At 39.4% G+C, this 22,464-nt stretch overlaps 1 protein-coding gene across 1 annotated transcript; it reads left to right on the top strand.

Annotated features, from left to right (window-relative positions):
* Nucleotides 1-1,058: 1,058 nt before the first annotated feature.
* On the top strand, nt 1,059-14,139 carry BTG4 (BTG anti-proliferation factor 4). Its single transcript, XM_043482975.1, has 4 exons — nt 1,059-1,231; nt 1,893-2,030; nt 10,533-10,731; nt 13,960-14,139. Exons 1-4 carry the CDS (start codon nt 1,059-1,061, stop codon nt 14,137-14,139), a joined length of 690 nt encoding a protein of 229 aa, XP_043338910.1.
* The last annotated feature ends 8,325 nt before the right edge of the window (nt 14,140-22,464 follow it).

Here is a 22,464-nt window from a genome sequence, read left to right as displayed (position 1 = left end):
GATAAAGCCCTGAAATCTGCATTTTTAACAAGCAGCTCAGCGGGTCCAAATCAGGTGATCAGTGACCTACCCTTTGAGAACTAGTAAGACTAGATATACTTTGAGGTCTTTCCCACTTATTTTACAGTGAAAAATGTGTGGAGTCAACACAATGACTGTTCAAAGAAAGTTGTATTTAATTTTAAAAAAGATCCAAGACAAAATGCTTTAATATGTTGACAATTATGAGAGACAAAATGAGAGACAAAAATATGGAATGTAGGCTCTTAGGATTTGGAAGGAGAAGGATTGATTCTCATTTATGTCATAAAAGATGGGACTTTAATAGCAAAACAGAAGATAGAAATCCAGTTTGAAAATCTTTAAACACTTTACGTAATGAATATCCTCTACATATGCCAAGGAGCAATTTGATGGGGACCTGGAAAGAGCTGTCAGTTATCCTGAAGGGCAGCACCTGTGTGAGGCGAAAGCCTATCGGGCCTCAGGACCCAGGTTTATATAAACTGCAGCCTGGAACTGACAAGCCAGGTGTGGTGAGAGTGGCTTCTGACTCTGGCCCCCTTTCTGCTGGGCTAAAGATCTTTTGCTGGCAAGTATAATAATATATATTTGATTAATCTTAACTTTTGAGTGTGCAACCTGAGAGCCACATTTTAGGAATGACTATATCCTGAAATGTTTTTGCTCTTTGTAAATACGTTTTTAAACAGTAGTGCTTGGTGTAACTTACTCTCCTGGGTCTGGACTTTAAAAACATTTAATTTGCATAATCATTTGTTTAAGTATATTACAGTATTTAAAATTTTTTTTTCTTTGAGAATCATTAAAGGTTAGTTGAGGAATTGGTTTGCTTGGCTGTTTTGTTGATAGTATTGATGTGCTTTTTAAACTTCATTAAGGACTAGCAAGTGACTTCGGTTTTAAATTTAAGGTACATATATAAAATTTCCAAATGGTAATTACATGCTGATAATAAGTTAGACCCTTGTTTCTGTTTAATTTCTTCTTGCTTCCTTCCAATGGTTTCAGACCTCCTTATAGGCTCTTCTTGAATCATGAGAGATGAAATAGCAACAACAGTCTTCTTTGTGACAAGATTAGTGAAAAAACATGATAAACTGAATAAACAGCAAATAGAAGACTTTGCGGAAAAGCTGATGACAGTCTTGTTTGAAACATACAGAAGTCACTGGCACTCTGATCACCCTTCTAAAGGGCAAGCCTTCAGGTGAGAGCTGGGATGTGGTATGCACGGCAAAGGGTGGTAACAAGCCAGCAGCTACCGCCTGCAATGACTGTTGGCCACCTATAAATAACGAAAATTTATTTGTTTGAACTTGGGCTTGAAAAGAGGAGAGTAGTAGATGATAGCACAGTTTGAAAACTATAGAGCAAACCTCCTTGTGCGAGGTGGATTAAACAGTTTCTAACTTGTGTTTACTGTGAAGTATATACAGAGAACCTTTAGTCTTCCCAGGCAGCTCTGGTGGTAAAGAATCCACCTTCCAATGCAGGAGACACGAGACGAGGGTTTGATCCCTGGGTCAGGAAGAGCCCCTGGAGCAGGAAATGTGAACCCACTCCAGTTTTCTTGCCTGGGAAATCCCATGGACAGAGGAGCATGGTGGGCTACAATCCATGGAGCCACAAAGAGTTGGACACGACTGAGCACATTTGGTGAACTAATTGTGTGATTTAGTAATGGAATCCATATTCTGAGTTGTTGTGTAAAAATTTGATATTTTACTCTTACTGTAAAACTTCTGAGGGGTGATGAAGGAGTTGAGGGAAGATGGGAGTGAGGTGAGAGCCGGGTGTATTAGAAACCCTTGCCAGCAGCATGATTCTCCAACTATCACCACGTCGTTTCCCTTTTCTTGTTTTTAAAGGTGTATCAGGATAAACAATAATCAGAATAAAGATCCTATTCTAGAAAGGGCTTGTGCTGAGAGTAATGTGGATTTTTCTCACCTGGGACTTCCAAAGGAGATGACCATATGGGTAGATCCCTTTGAAGTGTGCTGCCGGTGAGTAATCTTATTGGAGCCAGTTTGTGTGGTCTATGACTTTTGGGAACCTTAGGTTATTTAGCCTACGCATCTTTGTGAAAGGTGATGCTACAAATCCCTGGATTAGCAATGAGGGCACAAGCCCGTTAAGACTAAATGCAAGCTATATCAGACAATACAGGCTTCATTTTAGGGTGGATGGAGTGGGAAGTACAAAAATTTTTCCATAGTATTTGAAATTTGATTTTAAACATGGCATCCTATTGCCAATTGCATGAAGTCCAAGCATTTTAGGCAGTATCAAGGGGAAAGAGGAATTATCTATCATCAGCAAGTCAGTCCATTAGTTGAATCAAAAGAAGTTAGTCTGTCTTTACCTTAGCTAATTCCTAGAAAGCTTTTACAGAATCCTTGACCTCCACCAATTATGACTGTATAGTAGCAGAAGGTCATAATGTCTCTCAATTTGCTTTGCTGACAAGCCATTCAATTTGTTGTCTTAAACTATAGTTGATTTACAAAATTATATTAGTTTCAGGTATACTTCATAGTAATTCAAAGTTTTTTTTATAGATTATACCCCCATTTAAAGTTATTGTAAAATATTGGCTATATTCCCTGTGTTGTACAATATATTATATTTTATACATAGTAGTCTGTACCTACCCCTACCTTGCCCCTTCTCACTTCCTTCTTTTCTACTGGTAACCAATAGTTTTCTGTATCCATTGAGTCAGTCTTTTTGCTATATACATATATTTAATTTTTTTAGAGTCTACCTATAAATAATATCATGCAGTATTTGACTTTTCTGATTTATTTCACTCAGCACAGTCTTCTCTGGGTCTATCCATGTTGCTGCAAATGGCAGAGTTTCATTCTTTTTTATGGCTGAGTAGTACTCTAGTGTGTACACATACCACATCTTTATTCATTCATCTATTGATGGACATTCGTGTTACTTCCATGTCTTGGCTATTGTTAATAGTGCTGCTCTGAACACTGGGGTACATGCATCTTTTCAAATTAATGACTGTATTTTTTCTGGATATATACCCAGGGGTTGAGTTGCTGGATCATATGGTAATCCTACTTTTAGTTTGAGGAATCTCCATATTCCATAGTGGCTGCACCAATTTATGTTCCCACCAATACGTACAAGGGGTCCTTTTTCTCCATGTTCTCACCAACATTTGATATTTGTAGACATTTTAATGATAGCCATTCTGACAAGTGTGAGGTAATGTCTCATTGTTTTGATTTGCATTTCTTTAAATAATACAAGCATCTCTTTATGTGCCCGTTAGCTATTTGTATGTCTTGTTTGGAAAAATATCTATTCGGGTCCATTTTTAGGTTGGCAATTAAATTTTTTTGATATTAAATTTTGAAATAAATTTTGAATTAAAATTTGAACTGAATTTTTTGATATAAAGTTGTATGAGCTGTCTATATATTGTGGATAGTAACCCCTTATCCATTATATTTGCAAATATTTTCTTCCATTCAGTAGGTAATCTTTTTGTTGATGGTTTCCATTGCTGTGCAAAAGCTTTTAAGTTTAACTGGGTACCATTTGTTTTTGTCTTCTTTGCCTTAGGAGACATCCAGAAAATATTGCTACAATTTATATCAGAGTTCTGCCTATGCTATCTTCTAAGAGTTTTTATGGTTTGCAGTCTTACATATAGGTTTATGATCCATTTTGAGTTTATTTTTGTAATGGCATGAGAAACTCCTTCTAATTTCATTCTTTATAAGTAGCTGCTGTATTTTCTCAGCACCACTTATTGAAGAGACTGTCTTTTCCCTGTTGGATATTCATCCCTCCTTGTCATAGATTAATTAACCATAGATGCATGGGTTTATTTCTGGGCTCTCTATTCTCTTCCATTGATTTGCATCTCTGTTCATCAATGATACTGACCCTGTCATTTTTTTCCTGTGATATCTTTGTCTGGTTTTGGTATCAGGGTGATGTGACCTCATAAAATGAGTTTGGAAGTGTTCCTTCCTCTGCAAATTTTGGAAATAATTTAAGAAGAATAGATGTTCACTCTTCTCTAAACGTTTGTTAGAACTCACCTGTGGAAAAAAAAAAAAAAAAAAGAACTCACCTGTGAAGCTGTCTGGTTCTGGAATTTTGTTTCTTGGGAGTATTTTTTCCATTACTGATTCAATTTCATTACTTGTAATTGATCTGTTCATATTTTCTATTTCCTTCTGATTCAGTATTGGGAGACTGTACGTTTCTATGAATTTGTTTCTTCTAGGTTGTCCATTTTATTTGCATATAGATTACTATAGTCATGGTGATCTCTCTTTACAATCTTTGTAATTTGGTATTGTTAGTAACTTTTTATTTCTGATTTTATAGATTTGGGCTGTCTCCTTTTCTCTTGATGAATTTCGCTAAAAGTTTATCAATTTTATTTATCTTTTCAAGGAACCAGCTCTTAGTTTCATTTTCTTTCTTTCTTTCTTTTTTTTTTTTTTTTTTTTTTTTTTTTTTACTGTTTTTGTCTCTGTTTCATTTCTGCTCTGATATTTATAATTTCTTTCCTTCTACTAACTTTGGGCTTTCTTTTTCTTAAAGTTCCTTTAGGTGTAAGGCTATGTTGCTTGAGATTTTTATTTCCTGAGGTAGGCTTGTATCACTATAAATTTCTCTTAGGACTACTTTTGCAGCATCACATAGATTTTTGGATCATTGTGTTTTTGTTTTCATTTGTCTATAGGTATTTTTTGAATTTTCTCTTTGATTTCTTCAGTGATCCATTGGTTGTTTAGAAGTATATTGTTTAGCCTTCATGTATTTGTGTTTTTTGCAGTTTCTCACAGCAATTTCTAGTTTCATAGCATTGTGATCAGAAAAGATGCTCAATATGATTTCAATCTTCTTAAATGTACTGAGAACAGATTTGTGGCCTAGCATGTGGTCTGTCCCAGAGAATGTTCCATATACACTTGAACATGTATTCTATGGCTTTTGGATGGAAGGCCTGTAGATATCTATTAGGTCCATTTGGTCTATTATGTCAGTTTAAGGCTAGTGTTTCTTTCTTGATTTTCTGTCTGTATGATCTGTTCATTGATATAAGTGGGGTGTTAAAGTCTCCTACTATTATTGTGTTACTGTCAATTTCTCCCTTTATCTCTGTTAATATTAGCTTACAAATTTAGATGCTCCTATGTTGGGTGCATATATATTTATAATAGTTACATTTCTTGGATCAATCCTTGATCATTACATAATGTTCTCCTTTGTCTGTTGCTACAGTCTTTGTTTTAAAGTCTACTTTGTCTTAGAGTCTACTTTTTCTGGTATAAATATTGCTACCGTGGCTTTCTTTTCATTTCTATTTATGTGGTATACTTCTTGATATCCTCTCACTTTCAGTCTGTATGCCTTTAGATCTAAAGTGAGTTTCTTATAGATAGCATATATATGGGTATTATTTTTGTATCTTCACTCTGTGTTTAGAACACTTATTCCTGTTACATTCAAAGTAATTATTGATTGGTACTTACAGTCGTTTTATCAATTGTTTTGGTGTTTTTGTAATTCATTTTGTTCTTGTTGCTCTCTTCCCTTGTTAGTTAACTATCTTCAAATAATGTTTGGATGATGTTTAGATTTCTTTTTTTTTTGTGTGTATCTATTATAGATTTTGATTTTTGGTTACCATGAGGTTTATAGGTAGCAATATGTATTTTATGTGTATTTTTGTTGTTTAGCCTCTAAATTGTGTCTGTTTCTTTGTGACCCCATGGACTGCAGCATACCAGGCCTTCTTGTTTCCCTCACCATCTCCTGGAAATTTGCCCAAGTTCATGTCCAAGTTCAAGTTTGTGAATTGGTGTTGCTGTCCAACCATCTCATCCTCTGCCACCCTCTTCTCCTTTTGTTTTCAATTTTTCCCAGCATCAGAGTCTTTTCCAGTGAATCAGCTCTTTGCATCAGGTGGCAAAAGTATTGGAGTTTCAGCTTCATCATCAGTCCTTCCAATGAATAGTCAGGACTGATTTCCTTTAGGATTGACTGGTTTGATCTCTTTGGTATCCAAGGGATTCTCAAGAGTCTTCTCCAGTACCACAATTTCAAAGCATCAGTTCTTTGGTGCTCAGCCTTCCTTATGGTCCAGCTCTCACATCTATACATGACTACTGGAAAAACCATAGATTTGATTATACAGACCTTTGTTGGCAAAGTGATATCTTTGCTTTTTAATATGCTGTTTAGATTTGTCTTAGCCTTCCTTCCAAGAAGGAAGCATCTTCTGTTTTCATGGCCACAGTCACCATCTGCAGTGATTTTGGAACCCAGGAAGAGAAAATCTGTCACTGCTCCCACTTTTTCCCCTTCTGTATGCTGTGAAGCGATGGGACCAGATGCCATAATCTTTGTTTTTTAATGTTGAATTTTAAGCCAGCTTTTTCACTCTCCTCCTCATCCTCATCAAGAGCCTCTTTAGATCCTCTTCACTTTCTGCTGTTAGGGTGGTATCATCTATATATCTGAGGTTGTTGATATTTCTCCCAGCAATCTTGATTCCAGCTTGTAACTCATCCAGCCCAGTGTTTCGCATGATGTACCCTGCATATAATTTAAATAAACAGAGTGACAATATACAGCCTTGTTGTACTCCTTTCCCAATTTTGAACCAGTCAATTGTTCCATGTAAGGTTCTAACTGTTGCTTCTTGACCTGCAACAGGTTTCTCAGGATACAGGTAAGTTGATCTGGTATTCCCATCTCTTTAAGAATATTCCACAGTTTGTTGTGATCCACACAAAAGCTTTAGCATAGTCAATGAAACAGAAGTAGATATTTTTCTGGAATTCCATTGCTTTTTAAAAAATGTGTGTGTGTGTATAAATGTGATTGTTTAAGTTGCTGATCTCTTAATTTTAAACGCATTTTAACAATCCTTCACTTTTACTCCTCCTCTCTCATGCTTACTGTTTTTGATACCATATTTTACATCTAATTTTTAATTACTTACTGCAGGTCTAGGCAATTTTACTACTTTCGTCTTTTAGCCTTCCTATTAACTTTGTATGTGGTTGATCTTGCTGCTTTTTAGTGTATATTTTCCTTTAACCATAAGCTCTTCTTTTCTTTTGTAATTTTCATGTTTCTAGTTGTGGTTTTCCTTTTTCACTTAGAGAAGTCCCTTTTTAACATTTCTTGCAAAACTGGTTTGGTGGTGCTGAACTCTTGTAACTTTTGCTTGTCTGTAAAACTTTTGATCTCTTTTTCAAATCTGATAGTAAACTTTGCCATGTGGTGTATTCTTGGCCATAATTTCTCCATTTCATCACTTTAAATATACTACATGATACTCTTCTGGTCTGCAGTTTCTGCTGAAAAGTATGCTGATAGCCTTATGGGGATTCCCTTACATGCAACTTGTTGCGTTTCCCTTGCTTTTAATATTCTCTGTCTTTGCCATTTTAATAACAATGTATCTTGATATGGCCCTCCTTGGGTTGATTCTGTTTGAGACTCTATGCTTCCTGGACCTGGATGTCTGTTTCATCTCCCAGGTAAGGAACTTTTCAGCTATTATGTCTTCAATTACGTCCTCTGACCCTTTTCTTTTCTTTCCTAATGCAAATGTTAGTGTGCTTGGCGGTGTTCCAGACATCTCTTAAAGTATCCTAATTTCTTTTTATCCCTTTTTTCTGTTCAGGTTCAGTGATTTCTATTAATCTGTCTTTCAGCTTACTGATCTGTTCCTCTGTGTCACCCAGTCTACTGCTGAGTCCCTCTAGTGTATTTTCATTTCAGTTACTGTGTTCTCCTGCTCTGTTTGATTCTTCTGTATATCTTCTAACTCTTTTTTAACTTTTCACTATTTTCTTCCATTCTTCTTCCAACTGCTCACTATTTCCCCCCATTCTTCTCCCAAGTTCTTTGTTTATCTTTATGATCTTTACCTTGAACTTTTTATTGGGTAGATTGCCTTTCTCCACTTAACTTCTTGGGTTTTATCCTGTTCCTTCATTTGGAACATGTTCCTTTGTTCCCTCATTTGTGGCCTAATTTGTTTTTATTTCTATGTATCTGGTTGGTTGGTAGCATTTCCTGACTTTGGAGAAGTAGCCTTTTGTAGGAGACACCCAGGGCATCCCAGCAGTGCTCTCCCATCTGGTTACCAGAGCTGTGTGCTCTAGGGGTGCCCCCTATGTGGGCCCTTATGCTGTGGTGGGCTGACTACTGTGGGTGGTCTGGTAGGTGTGGCTGGCCCCTGGTCTGGTTGGTTGCCAGGCCCTGCCTTGTATGGAGGCTGCCAGCTGGTGGTTTGCAGGGTTGGGTCGAGGCAGTTGTCTGTGGAACCCTGAGGAAGGGGCTCCCGGGCCTACTGCTTGCTCACTGATTGGCAGAGTTGGCTTCTGGTGCTGGGGGGTAGAGGTGATGGTGGTTGCAGGGCTGAAGTTTCTAATTTTAAAGTCAGCCTGTTGGTGGGTGGGGTTGCTTTCTGATACAACTGGTTGTGGGTTCTGGAGTGTCCCACGACTGGTGCTGGCTCATTGATGAGTAGGGCTGGATCCCACAGTGGCTGGCTGAGGGGGTTCAAGATGTCCTAGAGCTGGCATTGGCCTACTGGTGGGTGGGGTATGGTCGAGAGGGTGCTGGGGCTTAGTACTGGCTCACTGGTGGGCAGAGCTGTGTCTCGGGGTCTCTGGCAGCAGGGCTGGGGATCACAAAGCTGGTGTCAGCCCACTGGTAGGTGGGATTGTGTCTTGGGGCTGCTGGATGAGGGTCCCAAGGAATGCCAGAAGTGGTATCCACCTGCTGGTGGGCAGGATTAAGGCCCAAGGGATCCTGGGGCTGGTGCCCACCCACTGAAGAGTGTAGCCAGATCCTAGGGCTGGTGCTGACCTACCGTCAGGCAGAACCAGGCCCTGAGTTCTCTTGCTGCAAGGGACTCAGAACTGGTGTCAGGCTGTTGATGGGGGTTTAGGAGTGGGGACAGGGCCCCAGGGTCCCAGGGTGCCCTGGGGCTAGTGCTAGCTCATTTGGTGGTTGGAGCTGTGTCTTGAGATTTCTGGGTGCAGGACCCTGGGGGTCCTGGATTTAGCTGCTGTAGGTCTGCTGGTGGGTGGGGCAGCACCCTGAGATAGCCAGCTACAGGGTCCAGGGTGTTCCAAAGCTTGATTTGGCCCATTGATGGGTGGGGCTAGATATCTGATTGGCTGACTGAGGGATCCAAGGTGTCTCGGAGCCAGTGTTGACCTGCTGGTAGGTGGGGCCTGGGCTCAGGAGATCCTGGAGCTGGTGTTAGCCTGCTGGTGGGTGCTCTTGGTCCTGTCATGGTAGGCTGTGGGCCTGTGGTGGTCCTAGGGCTGGTATCTGCCCATTGGTGGGTGAGGCCAGGGCCCAGGGGTCTTGAGGATGTCCACTGGTGTGTGAAGTTGGCCCCCAGGTTAGTGCTGGTTCATTGTCAGGTGGGCCCAGGGGTCAGGAGGTCTTGAGGTTGGTTCCAGAACACTGGTAGGCAGAGCTGGGTCCTAGGTCTCTGCTTCCAGGGCCCTGGGGGTCCTGGGGCTAATGCTCATGCACTGGTGTGTGGGGGCCAGGTGCTGGGCCCTCTGGTGGACTGTGTAGTATTCTGGGGCAGCTGTGGGCTCAGGGGGTCTTAGGCAGTGTGGCTGATAGTAGGTGGGACTGTTTCCCCACCTGGCTAGTTGTTTGGCCCGAGGCAACTCAGCACTGGTGCTGACAGGCTAGTGGGCGGGTCTGAGTCCTAGTACTAGTCAGCTAGATGGAGGGTTTCAAAATGGCACTCACCAGCACCAGTGTTCATATGGTGGAACAAGCTCCTTGGAATGGCTGCTGCCAGTTTCTGTGTCCCCAGGGTGAGCTCCAGGGCCTCCTGCCTCTGCGGGAGGCTCTCCAAGATAAGCAGGTGGGTCTGATGCAGGTTCCTTTCAAATTTCTGCCTCTGCCCTGGGTCCCAGCGCATGTGAAATTTTGTGTGGGCTTTTTGAGAGCAGTGTCTCTATTTCCCACAGCCATCTGGCTCTCCAGAAAGTAAGCCCCTTGGCCTTCAAAGCCAAACATTCTGGGGACTCATCTTCCTGGGGTTGGCTCTGGTCTGGGGATTGTGATGTGGGGCTCACCCACTGAATACTCTTCAGGAGAACCTCTGTCATTATCCCTGTTTGTGTGTTGCCCACGTGCAGGTATATGTCTGGACTATACTCCACTCCTCTTACCTGTCTCATTGTGGTTCCTTCTTTATAACTTTAATTGTAGAAGATCTTTTCTGTTAGAGTTCAGTCTCTCATCAATAATTGCTGTCTAAATAGTTGTAATCTTGGTGTGCTCATGAGAGGAGGTAAGCTCAGGGTCTCCACCGTCTTGGCCTAATTCTCACAATTTGTTGTGTTTTTTTTTTTTTTCCCAAGTAACTCTTATAAGTTACTGAGCTGTTTCCAGAAAAGTTTAGAAATAAAAACCTGTGAGAATTTGAGTCCCTAATGAATGCTTTATTTTCCTTTCTTTCTTAGGTATGGTGAGAAAAATCATCCATTTACAATTGCTTCTTTCAAAGGCAGATGGGAGGAATGGGAATTATCCCAACAAATTAGTGATGCTGTTAACAGAGCCACGTTAGACTACTCCTCCGGCACTTCCTCTGATGAAGAAAGTTGTAACAAAGAACCTCAGATAATTCCTAAAGTCAGCAATCCAAAGAGTATTTATCAGGTAAAGTGTTTCCATTTCTCCTCTGTACTTTTTCCTTCTTTTTAAAATGTACTTTTATTTATTTATCTGTGCCGGGTCTTTGTTGCCGCGCAGGTTTTTCTCTAGTGCTGGGAATGGTGTGTGGGCTCCTCACTGCGGTCTCTCCTCGTGTTTTGGAGCACAGTCTCTCGAGTGTTTGGGCTTCAGCAGTTGCGGCTCATGGCTCGGTAGTTGCGGCTCCCAGGCTCTGGAGCACAGGCTCAGTAGGGGTGCAGGGGCTTAGCTGCCCCCGGGCATGTGGGGTCTTCTCAGACCAGGAATTGAACGGGTGTCTCCTGCACTGCAGGCAGATTCTTCACCCCTGAGCCACCAGGGACGCCCACTTTTTTTTTTCTATTTTAATTCTAAAAAGGGTAGGCTCACTGTAAAAGCAAGGAAACAAATAATTGGAAAGCATGGAAAAACAAATTATGAAGACTGAAATCACAATAATAATATTCTGGCAAAACTTCTATTTTTTTCTTCCTTCTCTCTATTCCCTCAACTTGGCTGAGTGCTCAGGGTATACACCATCTTTTCTAGTCGAATTTCTCCTATATAGTATTTGAACATACATAAATTTTCTTTCGGGCTTCACTCTCGGCTCAGACGGTAAAGAATCTGCCTGCAATGGAGACCTGACTTCAGTCCCTGGGTTGGGAGGATCCCCTGGAGGAGGGCATGCGGCCCACTTCAGTACTCTTGCCTGGAGAATCCCCATGGACAGAGGAGCCTGGCGGGCTACAGTCCCAGGTCTCAAAGTGTCAGACATGACTGAGCGACTAAGCACAACACAATACAAATTTCCTTTCACCTAAATTCCTTCAGAATCAGATATCAAAACTAGTAGTTTTTGACAATGGAAAATAACATACCACCTGTAGAACATTTGGAATATTAGCGGATGATCAAAGATCTGTGACTCCACCACTAGATCAGCTTTCCAAAAAAAAAAAAAAAACAACAAAAATTTTTTATTTTTCAAGTCACAACCATGATCATAGGAAGATATGCATATCTATATATTGGAAATAGGCTTCATGACATACTTATCCTTACTAGGCACAATACCTCAAATCTTTGACAAATTAAATTAATATCAACCACTTAAATTGATTTTTATGACTCACTCATGGTGACAACTTACAGTTGAAAAAACACTGATTTAGGGAGGTTTCTGATATTTTGTATGTAATTTGTTTTCTTAACCACTTATGTATGGGCATGTTAAAGCAATTTAAGTATTTAACACTTTAAACCACTTGCTTCCCTTATAGTTTATTTAGCTAACAAATTATTGTCAGACATCTAGGTTGCTTTCACATTGTTGTGGTATTAAAAAGCTAATTTTTACAGAGATGTCTGAATCTTAAGTTTCTGGAGATTTGATTCTCAGACATGGAATTATTAGGTCATTGAGTATGGGCATTTTACAAGTTAACACATAGCAAAGTACTTTCTAAAAAGATGTCTTTATTTGTAGTCTCACCAGCTCTAAGTGAAAGTGTTTGTTCTATCATTTTCCCTAAGATTGGATATTCTTCTTGAAAAATAGCATTTTATTAATTATGTTGTTCTGTCACTCAGTCGTGTCTGATTCTTTGCAACCCTATGGACTGCAGCATGTCAAGCTTCCCTGTCCTTCACTATCTCCCTGAGTTTGCTCAAACCCATGTCCATTGAGTCGGTGATGCCATTCACCCATCTCATCTTCTGTTGACCCCTTTTCCTCCTGTGTTCAATCTTTCCCAGCATCAGGGTCTTTTCCAATGAGTCAGTTCTTTGCATCAGGTGGCCAAAGTATTGGAGCTTTAGCTTCAGCATCTGTCCTTCCAGTGAATATTCAGGGTTGATTTCCTTTAGGATTGACTGGTTTGATCTCCCTGCAGTCCAAGGGACTCTCAAGAGTCTTCTCCAGCACCACTGTTTGAAGGCATCAATACTTTGGTGCTCAGTTGTTTTTATTGTCCAGTTCTCACATTCGTACATAACTATATGAAAAAACATAGCTTTGACTATTATAATATTAAGTATATCACTAATTAAACATTAAAACAAAAACTCCATGTACCTAAATGTTGTAGGTACTATCTGTCTAATGATTTTTTTCTTCACCCATTTATCATTTGAGGTCCTAATGTGTTGTTGTTATAGGCTTTTCAAAGGTTAGGAATATTTTTGGGGCTTCCCAGGTAGCGCTAGTGGTAAAGAACCCAATTGTTAATTAAAGAGACAAAAGAAATTGCTAATGCAGGGGATGTAAGAGACACAGGGTCAATCCCTTGAACGCCTTGTCATATTACTGGCAAATTTTTTTCCCCTAGCTTGTTATAGTTTTCTAAATTATATATATTGTTTGTGTTTAGTTCTATATGTGAAAGTGAAAGTCTTTCAGTCGTGTCTGACTCTTTGCAACTCCATAGTCCATGGAATTCTCCAGGCCAGAATACTGGAGTGGGTAGCCTTTCCCTTCCCCAGGGGATCTTCCCAACCCAGGGATCGAACCCAGGTCTCCCGCATTGCAGGTGGATTCTTTACCAGCTGAGCTACAACGGAAGCCCAGGAATACGGGAGTGGGTAGTCTATCCCTTCTCTAGGGGATCTTCCCAACCCAGGAATTGAACCGGGGTCTCCTGCATTGCAGGCAGATTCTTTACCAACTGAGCTAGGAGGGAAGCCTCTATATGTATAAAAGTTTAAAATTATGTAGTGAAATATTTGCTTTTAATTCTATTCTGATCCTTAGGAAGATCATCTTCATCTAAGGATCAGATCTGTAGTCAGCTATGTTATTTTAGAGCAATGTCCTTCCAAAGTGTATTCTGCAAAACATTTGTATTGGCCATCTAGGATGTTTAACATGGGTATTTCTATGCCTCAGCCCCAGAGATTGTGATTAAACGGTTATGGATTGAGTGAGGTGGGAGTTGGATAGGGGAGAATACAGAATATATACTAATTTGAGTAAATGTGTTTTTAAAAGTTTTAGTTGGAGTAAAGAATTTTGTTAAAAGACATGAAGTGACTTATTTCATAACCTCCATCAAGTCAGTTTTCCAAAGATGATAATTAACTTGACTTCTATTCGTTCGTATTTCCTATGCTTTTAAAAGTTTTAAGACTTGTGAGTTATGGGTTTATAGTTAATCCTTAAAGCTGGCTTATTAGGTGATTAGAAAATCATCATGTTCCTTTTTATTTTCTCCCCAGGTTGAAAACTTGAAACAGCCCTTTCAATCTTGGTTCCAAATTCCCCGAAAAAAGAATATGAGGGATGGCCGGATGGGCCTCCTAGGAAATGCTTATCATGCGTTGCATAAGACCCCTAAAGGTCACAGGCCTGTTGCTGGGCACCGGGTGGATAGGTACCACTGGGTCAACACACACTGATAGTGCAGCGGCTGGGCCCTCATGGGCCAGAGCTCAATGGAGCCACTTTTATAGTCTCTGAAATGAAAATGAGTCTAAGCTGGAGAGACCCAGGAGACAGAAAAAATAACCGCATTAGGTACTAGGGTACATGATGGTGAATCCTCTCATGCAGATCGACTATGTTCTTAACTGTACTTTTAACTGTTTAATTTTACATGAAGTTTTATGTAACACTAATGACTGTACCCAATAAGGTAATAGAATGAAGATACTGACCTGTCATAAGAGTCAATGAATTATCAAAAGTAACAGTTTAAATAAATGTGCTGTGTTTTTAATACCTTCCTAGTTGAGTCTGTTGCAAGAAGTTAAAAGTTCATGTTTTTTATTAGCCATTAAAAAAGTAGACCTTCATTTAGGGAAGAGTGATCCTCACAATACATGAATAGTATTCTGGTTCTACTCTTTTATCTGCCGTAACTCTTCTGTTTCATAAGGTCAGTAAGAGCGTGTTTGAAAATTACATTTTAAAATACAAAATTCTCTTAAAAATTTTTGTTTATTACTAAGCCTCTTAATAGCCTTAGTTATGACATTTTATCAGTGCTATATCTCATTAGGAAGAATTCAAGTGAAGCAGGAAATAAAAATACTAAGGAAATAAAAATCCCTCCCACCAGCCAGAAATTACCATTGTTAACATTAAATGATGACCATCTTTTCCAGTCATTCTTAATATACATACAAATGTAAGAAATGATATACAGACAGTTTAACAAGAAAACTATACTACATGAGCTATTTGTTAGATATTTGGATTTGATTTTATTTGATCTTAGAAAAATGAAGAAACCTAAAGTGAAACTGAAGCTGTTGAAATATTCGTATGATTGTCTACCACAAAGTATTTTATTTTTTGAAAGATTTCTATTATGGTTTTAAAGAAAGAAACACCAGAAGGCCAGAAGAGTCTTTAAAACTTTGAAAAAAAAATACTGTATTGCTTATTTGTTGCTATGAAAGCTGCAGAAATTAGCATTCTTCGTTTTTTCCTTGCCCCTTATTTTCCATGTCACTTTAAAAATTGAGGTATAATTGACATATAACATTATTAGTTTAAGCTGTACAACATGATAAGTCTAGTTAACTGTCAGCCTAAGTACTTTTATTTTTCTTGTGACGGGAACTTTTTTTACTCTCTTGGCAACTGTCAAATATGAAGCTTTTTAATATCAAGGTTTAACATTTATGTTCTCTCCTGGAATGATTACTCTCCACAGTTGTTTTTGCTTAGTTGTATATTTCAACTGATTCAATAAATGCTCATCAGTCTTTTCTTTTTTTTTTTTTACTAAACTAATTGTAATTTTTTTTCATTTATTTTTATTAGTTGGAGGCTAATTACTTTACAGTATTGTAGTGGTTTTTTGCCATACATTGACATGAATCAGCTGTGGATTTACCTGTGTTCCCCATCCCGATCCCCCCTCCTGCCTTCCTCCCCAGCCGATCCCTCTGGGTCTTCCCAGTGCACCAGCCCTGAACACTTGTCTCATGCATCCAGCCTGGGCTGGTGATCTGTTTCACCCTTGATAGTATTCTTGTTTCAATGCTGTTTTCTCAGAACATCCCACCCTCGCCTTCTCCCACAGAGTCCCAAAGTCTGTTCTGTACATCTGTGTCTCTTTTTCTGTTTTGCATATAGGGTTATCATTACCATCTTTCTAAATTCCATATATATGCGTTAGTATACTGTATTGGTGTTTTTCTTTCTGGCTTACTTCACTCTGTATAATGGGCTCCAGTTTCATCCATCTCATTAGAACTGATTCAAATGAATTCTTTTTAATGGCTGAGTAATATTCTATGGTGTATATGTACCACAGCTTCCTTATCCATTCATCTGCTGATGGGCATCTAGGTTGCTTCCATGTCCTGGCTATTATAAACAGTGCTGCGATGAACATTGGGGTGCACGTGTCTCTTTCAGATCTGGTTTCCTCGGTGTGTATGCCCAGGACTGGGATCTCTGGGTCACATGGCAGTTCTATTTCCAGTTTTTTAAGGAATCTCCACACTGTTCTCCATAGTGGCTGTACTAGTTTGCTTTCCCACCAACAGTGTAAGAGGGTTCCCTTTTCTCCACACCCTCTCCAGCATTTATTGCTTGTAGACTTTTGAATAGCAGCCATTCTGACTAGCGTGTAATGGTACCTCATTGTGGTTTTGTGATATGCATTTCTCTGATAATGAGTGATGTTGAGCATCTTTTCATGTGTTTGTTAGCCATCTGTATGTCTTCTTTGGAGAAATGTCTGTTTAGTTCTTTGGCCCATTTTTTGATTGGGTCTTATTTTTCTGGAATTGAGCTGCAGGAGTTGCTTGTATATTTTTGAGATTAATCCTTTGTCTCATCAGTCTTTTCTGTATGTGAAATCTCTTTTGATTCATCTTTGATTAGCTGCATTTTATTGTTAAGCAACTTTTTCCCAGATGACTCATACGTGTTCTATTGGGGGTTTATTTATGCCTGAGGTTCTTTATTCTTTTATACTTGAAGGACAACTTGTCTGAGTATTAAAATCTTAGGTCATGGACTTCCTGGATGGTACAGTGGATAAGAGTCCTCCTGCCAATGCATGGGGCATGGATCTGACCCCTGGTCCCGGAAGATCCCACATGCTGCAGCCCAACTAAGTCTGTGTGCCACCATCACTGAGCCAGTGCTCTGGAGCCCGTATGCTACAGCTACTGAAGCCTGTGTGTCTAGAGCCTGTGCTCTGCAACAAAAGTCACCACAATGAGAAGCCCATGAGAGTGCTAGGAAGAATAGCTGCCATTTGCCACAACTAAAGAAACCCCGTGTGCAGCAATGAAGGCCCAATGCAACCAAAATATAAATACATAATTAAAAAAATCTTAGGTCATGTTTTCGTTCCCTTGTAGCTTCATAGCCATCACTCTAATCTAATGATTGTGGCATTACTCATCGCCATGGAGAAACCCGAGAGCTGCCTGATTTCTGCAACTCCCCACCACTTACAGAAACATGTGCATATATTTTTGTAGGTGACTCCCTTTGCCTGATAGTCTGAAAAATTCTTTGTACTTGGAGTCTATGTCTCAGTCATTCATTCTATATCATTCTTTTCCTGAAGCACTGTGCCTCTTTTTGATCTGTAGATTTTAATTTTTCTAAAGCAATCTTTTGCAATACTATATTTGACTGCTTTCTTTGTCCATTTCGGGGATACCAACTCCTTATGCTGGATCACTTGCTTTGTCATAACTATTATTTGATTGCTTTCATATCGTTCCTTTTTAAACCATGATTATTTTAAGCTTTCTTACTACTAATTTGATTCTCAGTCCTGTCTAGTCTGTTTTGTTTCTACCTTATATATTCCATAATGATGCTATTTTGGATTTCACTTAATGATTTTTTCTGTAGGTTTTATTCACATGTAAAATTTGTTGGACTGATAGAGTAACTTTTACACAGTTCTATCTAAAACATAATATAATATGTGGCTGTGACAGAGAATGGATTTCTAAGAACCTTTACACAGAGAATTTTACTAGCAAAGTGTCTCTTGAAATTTGTGAGATTGTTTTGAAAGAACTTCTTCTAGTGAACAGAGATGGTAAATCTCTATATTTACCATCACATGTATTGCTGCTCCTGTACCTCTTGCTCATGATAGACAGGCTAATCAATCACAGTGTTCTAGTTTGGTTGCAGAGATTATCTCACAGTTCTGTGTAACACAGTACCAGAGAGATAGCCACGGAATGCATTGTTCCAAGTCAGTCTTCAAGAAGAAATCAATTCCATCACTTCTTTAGGACTTGACCCAGAATGAGCCATCTGTGAGCTTTCTAGCCCTATAAAATTCTCCACAGTTCTCATGTACCCTGAAGCAAATGTATAGGGGAAAATAAAAGGAACATATATTTTTTCTGTGATTAAAGGTAGTCAGTATAGTTCAAGTCCCCAAATAAGTGAATATATCTATTGGTATATCAGTATATAATAACCAGATCAGGTCTTTCTAATCTGCATTTTGAATTTCTCTGAGTATGTACCTAGACAACATATTAAAAAGCAGAGACATTACTTTGCCAACAGAGGTGCGTCTAGTCAAGGCTATAGTTTTTCCAGTAGTCATGTATGGATGTGAGAGTTGGACCATAAAGAAAGCTGAACACCGAAGAACTGATGCTTTTGAACTGTGGCATTGGAGAAGACTCTTGAGACTCCCTTGGACTGCAAGGAGATCCAACCAGTTTATCCTAAAGGAAATCAGTCGTGAATATTCATTGGAAGGACTGATGTTGAAGCTGAAACTCCAATGCTTTGGCCACCTGCTGCGAAGAACTGACTCACTTGAAAAGACCCTGATGCTGGGAAAGACTGAAGGAGAAGGGGATGACAGAGATGGTTCGATGGCATCACTGACTCAGTGGACATGAGTTTGAGTTAATTCTGGGAGTTGGTGATGGACAGGGAAGCCTGGTGTGGTGCAGTCCATGGGGTTGCAAAGAGTTGGACATGACTGAGCGACTGAACCAAACTAAGTATACACTACATTTTTCTCTTAAAAAATTAAAATTCTTGAGAACTGTAGGTTCACTTGCTGTTAAGAAATAGAGCCTGTGTGTCCTTTACCCATTTCCATCAATGATACCATTTCGTGAAACTGTACTATAACATCACAAGCAGATAGTGACACTGATGTGGTCAAGATGCAGAAGAATTCCATCACCACAACCATCACATCCACCTTCCTCCCACATTCATCCCTTCCTTATCCCCTGGCAGTCACTAGTCTGTTCTTCCTTTCTATAATTTTGTCATCTCAAAAATATTATAAATGGAATCATACTGTAACATTTTGGAACTGGCTTTTTTTCATCATGCCTAGTTCTCTGGAAATTCTTCCAGACTGTTGTGTGTAGCAGTACTTCATTCCTTGTTATTGCTGAGTCATACTCCATGGTATGGATGTACTATAACTTGTATAACCATTTACCTCTGAAGGATGACAAGTGGGTTGTTTCTAGTTTTGAGGATTATGAATAAAGCTGCTGTAAACATTTGTGTACATAATGTGTAACGTAAGTGTTTATTTCCCTTTTATAAATGTGTCAGAGTGCAATTACCGTTTATAGAGTGGCTATATCATTTTATATTCATGCCGGCAATGCATGAGTGACCAGTTTTTCCACACATCTGTGCCAGTCTGTGGTATTGTCACTACACATATCAGAATGGCTTTAAAAAGGTATCTCATTGTAATTTTAATTTACATTTCCCTGATGGCTGGTGATGTTGAACAATTTTTTTCCTGTGCTTATTTGCATCTATATCTTCTCCTTGGTGAAATGTCTGTGCATATCTTTTATTTTTAATTGGATTGTTGCTTTTTTATTTTTAATTATTGAGTTTGAGAGTTATCTGTATTTCCTAGATGCTGTGTATTCTAGATATTAACAGTATCTTTAGAATTTTTACATCTATACTGTAAAGAATATTGGTCTGCAGTTTTTCTTTTTTGTGCTGTCTTTGGTTTTGGTATCAGGGTAATAATAATAATTTTATATATTATATATAAATGTAACAGAAATATATAATTACATGTACAGACACTATGTTGTTCAGTTGCTAAGTCATGTTCAACTCTTTGCGACCCCATGAATTTCAGCACACCAGGCTTCTCTGTCCTTCCTGTTTCCTGGAGTTGGCTCAAATTCATGTCCATCAGGTAGGTGAGGCCATCCAACCAACTCATCCTCTCCTACCCTCTTCTCCTTTTGTCTTCAATCTTTCCCAGCATCAGGATCTTTTCCAATGAGTCAACTGTTTGCATCAGGTGGCCAAAGTATTGGAGCTTCAGCTTCATCATCAGTCCTTCCAATGAATATTCAGGATTGATTTCCTTTAGGATTGACTGGTTTTGATCTCCTTGCAGTCCAAGGGACTCACAAGAGTCTTATCCAACACTATAATTCAAAAGCATCAATTCTTTGGCATTCAGCTTTCCTTACAGTCCAACTCTCACATCCATACGTGACTATTGGAAAAACCATGGCTTTGACTATATGAACCTTTGATGGCAAAGTGATGTCTCTGCCTTTTAATATGCTGTCTAGGTTTTTCAGAACGATCTCTGTTTGTTTAGAAGGCAAACCATTCAGCATCACAGTAATCCAAGTCTATGCCCCAGCCACTAATGCAGAAGAAACTGAAGTTGAATGGTTCTATGAAGACCTACAGGACCTAGAACTAACACCACAAAAGATTTCCTTTTGATCATAGGGGACTGGGATGCAAAAGTAGGAAGTCAAGAGATACCTGGAGTAACAGACGAGTTTAGCCTTGGAGTACAGAATGAAGCAGGGCAAAGGCTAACAGAGTTTTGCCAAGAGAACACACTGGCGACAGCAAACACCCTCTTCCAACAACACAAGAGAAGACTCCACACATGGCCATCACCAGATGGTCAACACTGAAATCAGACTGACTATATTATTTGCAGTCGAAGATGGAGAAGGTCTATACAGTCAGCAAAAACAAGACAGGGAGCTGACTGTGGCTCAGATCATGAGCTCCTTATTGCAAAATTCAGACTTAAATTGAAGAAAGTAGGGGAAACCACTAGACCATTCAGATAGGACCTAAATCAAGTCCCTTATAATTATACAGTGGAAGTGACAAATAGATTCAAGGGATTAGATCTGACAGATTGCCTGAAGAACTATAGATGGAGGTTTGTAACACTGTACAGGAGAGGGGTGAACAAAACCATCCTCAAGTAGAAGACATGCAAAAAGGCAAAATGGGTGTCTGTAGAGGCCTTACAAATAGTGAGAAAAGAAGAGAAGTGAAAGGCAAAAGAGAAAAGGAAAGATATATCCATCTGAATGCAGAGTTCCAGAGAAAAGCAAGGAGAGATAAGAGAGCCTTCCTCAGTGATCAATGTAAAGAAAGAGGAAAACAATAGAATGGGCAAGACTAGAGATCTCTTCAAGAAAATTAGAGATACCAAGGAAACATTTCATGCAAAGATGGGCACAATAAAGGACAGAAACGGTATGGACCTAACAGAAGCAGAAGATATTAAGAAGAGGTGGCAAGAATACACAGAAGAACTATACAAAAAAGATCTTCATGACCCAGATAATCACGATGGTGTGATCACTCACCTAGAGCCAGACATCCTGGAATGTGAAGTCACGTGGGCCTTAGGAAGCATCACTATGAACAAAGCTAGTGCAGGTGATGGAATTCTAGCTGAGCTATTTCAAATCCTGAAAGATGATGCTTTCAAAGTGCTGCACTCAATATGCCAGCAAATTTGGAAAACTCAGCAGCGGCCACAGGACTGGAAAAGGTCTGTTTTCATTCCAATCCCAAAGAAGGGCAATGCCAAAGAATGTTCAAATTACTACACAATTGCATTCATCTCACACACTAGCAAAGTAACGCTCAAAATTCTCCAAGTGAGGCTTCAAGCTGGTTTTAGAAAAGGCAGAGGAACCAGAGATCAAATTGCCAACATCTGCTGGATCATAGAAAAAGCAAAAGAATTCCAGAAAAATGTCTACTTCTGCTTCATTGACTACAATAAAGCCTTTGACTGTGTGGATCACAATAAACTGTGGAAGATCCTTAAAGGGGAATACCAGACCACCATACCTGCCTTCTGAGAAATCTATATGTCGGTCAAGAAGCAACAGTTAGAACAGGACATGGAACAATGGATTGGTTTCTAAATTGGGAAGGAGTGCGTCAAGGTTGTTTATTGTCACCTTGGTTATTTAACTTCTATGCAGAGTGGATCATGTGAAATGCCAGACTGGATGAAGCACAAGCTGGAATCAAGATTGCTGGGAGAAATATCAATAACCTCAGATATGCAGATGACACCACCCTATGGCAGAAAATGAAGAGGAAGTAAAGAGCCTCTTGATGAAAGTGAAAGAGAAGAGTTAAAAAGTTGGCTTAAAACTCAACATTCAAAAAATGAAGATCATGGCATCCAGTCCCATCACTTCAGGGCAAATAGATGGTGAAACAATGGAAACAGTGACAGACTTTATTTTCTTGGGCTTCAAAGTCACTGCAGATGGTGATTGCAGTCATGAAATTAAAAGATGCTTGCTCATTGGGAGAAAAGCTATGACCAACCTAGACAGCATATTAAAAAGCAGAGACTTTACTTTAGTGACAAGGTCCATCACACAAAGCTATGGTTTTTCCAGTAGTCACATATGGATGTGAGAGTTGGGCCATAAAGAAAGCTGAGTGCCAAAGAATTGATGCTTTTGAATTGTCGTGTT

The sequence above is a fragment of the Cervus canadensis genome, chromosome 11, assembly GCF_019320065.1.
Source record: "Cervus canadensis isolate Bull #8, Minnesota chromosome 11, ASM1932006v1, whole genome shotgun sequence".
Taxonomy (NCBI): Eukaryota; Metazoa; Chordata; class Mammalia; order Artiodactyla; family Cervidae; genus Cervus; species Cervus canadensis.
This window is presented reverse-complemented; position numbering and strand designations above follow the sequence as displayed.